Below are 4,695 nucleotides of genomic sequence, written 5' to 3'. Positions count from 1 at the left end.
TTTTTTCCTCTATAAAAAGTAACTGTTTTATTATTCAAAAAGCTTAAGAACGAAAAAAATTAATAATATAAAAATAAATTTTTATAATATAAACACATCTTTAGTTAAAGAATATAAAAATTAAATATGAATACAAAAGATCATCTCATTAAAATTCTTCAAAATAGAAACCAAAATTACAATTCTAAAAAACAATCACTTGTAACTTCAAATTATTATTCATCAAATTACTTCCATATACATCTGGAAATCTCATTCCTTATTGAAGACACGGGACAGTCGCCGTTTAGATCAGCCCGGAGAATACTTCAATCACCGACTGTTTGTAGGAATTTACATTAAATCCCGTAGAAACCGATATTCTCGTTCCTCTGATTCTCCGGCTTTTATGATTAAAGAATTTGTTTTTATCTTTCTAAGAATCCAGTGTGTATAAAGATTACAAGCAGCCAACCAGAAGAATTCATAATATTTTACCTGTGTTAATTAATGAAGCGAATCCATTCGGCCTTGCTCGGAATACCTCCATTCACAATGGTGAGCAAGTAATACCCAGACGGAGCCGCCACTGCTGTTGGTGGAGCCGTCAAACCCACTAAATGCCCTGCACTTCCTTTGACGACTGTTGTGGCTGCCAACGACAACATTCTCTGGTTCATCGACCACGTGTGCGTTGTGAAGGGAGGGGCGTAGGCGTGGAAACGAATGCTGCTGCTGGGTCGCCTGGGCAGAGAAAAGCGGACGATGAATTTGGAGCCGTACTTGATCTCCCTTGTCGAAATGGAAGTAATGGCTACCCTTTTAAAGTCGTAATTCGAATGAAGGTAATAAGGAGTGTACGCTTCCAGTCGAAGCTCAGTAGGGAATGGCACGCCAGAGAAGCGGTATCCAAACTTGGAGTTGCTTCCACCCACCAGGATCCGTCCATCTGGAAGAACATTAGCAGTTGAGTGGTACATTCTCGGTATTTCTGTAGCAGCCAGGACCCGGAATCGATCTCCCATGGCTGCCCCGGGTCTGTACAGGAACGGTCTCAGAGCAGGATCTCTCGCAGATTGCCAGCCGGCGGTTCCTTGCTTGGCACCGTTGATTATGAGGATGTCGCCGGTGGGGAGAATGAGCATGTCGTTCATTACCCTCGGGCTGGGCATGTCCTCCATTTGCCACACTGGATTTGACGATGTGATCACCATTCTCCCGCAGCTCTTGAGCGCCTCCACGAAGGTCTGGTTGAATGTGGCTTTTTTGAAGGCTCCATCAGGCGCTCCTCCACAGATGAGAATCTCCACCCTTTGGAAATTGTTAGCAGAGTCGAGCGGGAGCATGACTGAGGAACCCGATGAAGGGTAGTTCCGGGCACCACCGCCAGGCATGGTGGGGAATGTTCTGATCACCTGGTCATTTTTGTAGTCGAGGAGGATCGAATCCTTGTTGGCGAAGATGAAGAGATTACCGTCGGAAGACAGATGTGTGAACGGGTACAAGTTGTTCTCCTCGTCGATGGTATTCGTCTTTACCAGAAACGGGAGCTGGAAGGCCCCCTCGCCAGGTTGCTTTGGGACAAATTCATAATTGAACGATCTACGCCCTCCCACGACGATGACCCGATCATCAGGCAATATCTGATTGGAAGCATACCATCTTCTGGAGGACATCAATGTGGGAGATTCGACCCAGTCGCAGGAAGAGTCCGAACATGGAGTGAAGAAACGGGTCACCCTATCGCCGTTGCTCCATCCGCCGGTTTGGACCAGAGTTCCATTGCTGGCAAAAGAACCCGAAGAACACAATGTGTCGGTGACGACGTGCAGAGGCCGGACATTGTTGGTGGCAATATCGTATTCGATGGAGTGCGCCCAACAATCCTCGCCGGCTGCTGGTGTTTTGGTATTGCACGGTGGGTCAGTTCTGCTGATCTGTGACGGCCCCGCCAGCGTTTCGTCGAAGATGAGCACTTTATTGGTGTATAAAAGTGTCATGTGCATTGCAGAAACACCCGCGTTCTCCAACAGAAGATCCCATCTTCCTTTGATCAGCTGGTGTGCTCTAACGTTTAGAAAACAAACTACAAAGCATGACAACATAGACTGAATCCATAACCTCTTTGATAATCTAAATCCCTCCATCACACTCCACTTGGCTTATACAATGCCAACAGTAATTGAAATCTAACCCTTATGAAACTTACAAACTATTTGCTCGCACTCTTGTCTTCCTTACTCAATAGGTCTTATACTAAGTATAATTAGTTCGACATAATGGAGTTCTAACATGACTGAGGCCACATGGAAAACTTTGGGCTGGCCATTTTAAACATTTGTTTGCCTTCACCGAGACGGAAACTGATGCGGAGCATCTATTTTAACAGCTAGTCTTTTGTGCTAAAATCAAAGTTTCAGCCCTGTTCAAGCAATTGTTTTGACTGGTCCCATTTGTTGTCAGCCTTAGTTATCAGCAGGGTCATGTATAGATTAGTTTTAGTTGCTGGTTGAGGGATGGTACGTAGGACTTAGGAGTTAAGTCAGGTGCTGATTTCCAGTTCACATAGGAGATAAATAAGGAGACAATTCTCCAATTAGTTACGTGCTGATTCCCAGTTAGTTACGTGCTGATTTCCAGTTAGTAAGAGATAAATCAGGAGAGAATTCTTCAGTTCAGGGGTTTTTCTTTTAGGAGTAGAAGTCTACGTAGAGTATTAGAGATGACTGTGGGGGTTGCTGAATGAAAGAGGGAATGACTGTTAAATTATCAATAGAAGATATAATTTACTGTTTTCAGAGATGAATAGAAAAACAGAGGATGCTGGATATTACAGCCCCTAAATATTCTGATTCAAGTTTCTATTTAGTTTATTTTCTGTGTCATTGTTTTATTTACAGGATTAGAGGAAACTTGATCATAAAACCAGATTTCTTCCTCCACACGGGCGCTTTGGCTTTAGCAATTTCTATATCTGTGACATATTTTGTTTTATAACGTTCGTTGCACATGTCTCTATTATTTTGTATAAAAGAGCCCTAACAGCTCAAAATAACAAAAGAAAAACATGAGGTGACAAAGATAGATAGGAAACAAAAAACTAAGATTAAATTTTTAAAAAAACAGCAGGCTCTTTGAAGTAAAAAGTTAGATATGAAACATAAAGTAGCATGGAATGGGCGGAGTTTGATCTGCTACAGTTAAAATACAAGAAGAAGAATAAGCAAACAGTAAAATATATAAGATCAGTAAACCCCACGTGATTGGGAAAGCATGACGATAGTAAGTGACAGAAAGAAAACACACTCTAGCTGGCATATAGAGGAGGACATCGATTATTCATGGCGTGAAAAAGAAGTCAGGAGTTGATCCGTCAACCAAGGCATGCCACACAAAAAGGAAATATCAAATATTACCATCCTCCGATCAGGCTTCGAATTTGACGGTCATTCTTGCCTGTCATATGAATTTTTTATGACGGTCATTTTAATGTCTTTCATTTTATTTTTATAAGAAAAAATATGAAGTGTGAATTTTTTTATTTAAGAATATTTTATATATATTCTTTTATATTTAATCATTTTTTATCAATTTAATCAATAATACAAATCAAATATGATTTTTTTAAAAAAAATTTAATAAAGTAATGTGCAAATAATCTAGTTATTAATTTAAAGTATATTATTATATATTATTGAAATTAACTAATTATTAATTTAAAGTATATTATTATATATTTAAAATTAACTAATTATTTTTAATAGAGATATCAATTCAAAGTTGTAGATTTAAAAACAAAGAAATTGACGTAGATTGGAGGGAGTCATAATACCTATATAGAATTTTTTTTGAAGAAATGAATGAAACTGAGTAAGAAAAAAATTATAAATTGCAAAAACTAGGAAGAGGATGCAAGTTATTGCAATGAAATATTGAATTAAAACAAGGGAGATAGAGAAGAGTAGAGGCTATTGTATAGAGAGAATTTTTTTTTTGTTTTTTTTAAAAATCGCAGATGCAAGAATTTTGTGTTGAGTAAAGTAATTCAAGAAAATATGATAATTAAAGTGAGCTACAAACCTGCATCAACAAAGTACAATTGCAAACATAAATTTTATTTAGAAATAAAAAAAATTATAACATAATTATATGAACTATGATCTACAAAATAAATACTTTAAGCAAATTGAAGCTTTACTAAAATTCATGTGCCATTTCTTGAAAAGAAATTCAAATACATGTCCTTTCATTATTGTATCACATATGATATGTTTTATAGATTAAAAAAATGTAAAAATTTAGAAAACAATGATAAATTAGTAATATATTTAAAATTTTAAATTTATTAAGGAAGTTTTTAAATTCGCACCCAAAAATATTGTTTATAATTAAAATAGATATTAGAAACTATTCTAAATTTATTATTTAAATATTTAAAAAATTATAAAAAATTATATCTTGTTATTTCAATTATGACAAGCTTCTAAATTGATATTTAAGCCAATTTGATAAAAAAATATTAACCAAATAAATTGAAAAAGTTTCTATATAAGAAAAATATACTAAAAATTCATATTAAAATAATGTAAAATAAGAAACAATTATTTCATAATCCTACCATTTCAAAATATTCTAAATAAATTAATATTCATATAATATATGTTATCTTTTATGATTTTTTATGGTTCATTAACAATTTGAAGTGTCATATGTACA

General features: G+C 36.0%; 1 protein-coding gene across 1 annotated transcript; it reads right to left on the bottom strand.

Moving 5' to 3' along the window:
- Positions 1-203: 203 nt before the first annotated feature.
- LOC131050502 (aldehyde oxidase GLOX-like) lies at positions 204-2,197 on the bottom strand. The gene has a single exon (XM_057984693.2). It carries the CDS (start codon positions 2,124-2,126, stop codon positions 483-485), a length of 1,644 nt encoding a protein of 547 aa, XP_057840676.2. The 5' UTR covers positions 2,127-2,197; the 3' UTR covers positions 204-482.
- Between the last annotated feature and the right edge of the window lie 2,498 nt (positions 2,198-4,695).

Source organism: Cryptomeria japonica, chromosome 1 (genome assembly GCF_030272615.1).
Source record: "Cryptomeria japonica chromosome 1, Sugi_1.0, whole genome shotgun sequence".
In the NCBI taxonomy this organism is placed as follows: Eukaryota; Viridiplantae; Streptophyta; class Pinopsida; order Cupressales; family Cupressaceae; genus Cryptomeria; species Cryptomeria japonica.
Note: the sequence above shows the minus strand (reverse complement) of the source record. Positions and strands in the feature narration are given on the sequence as shown.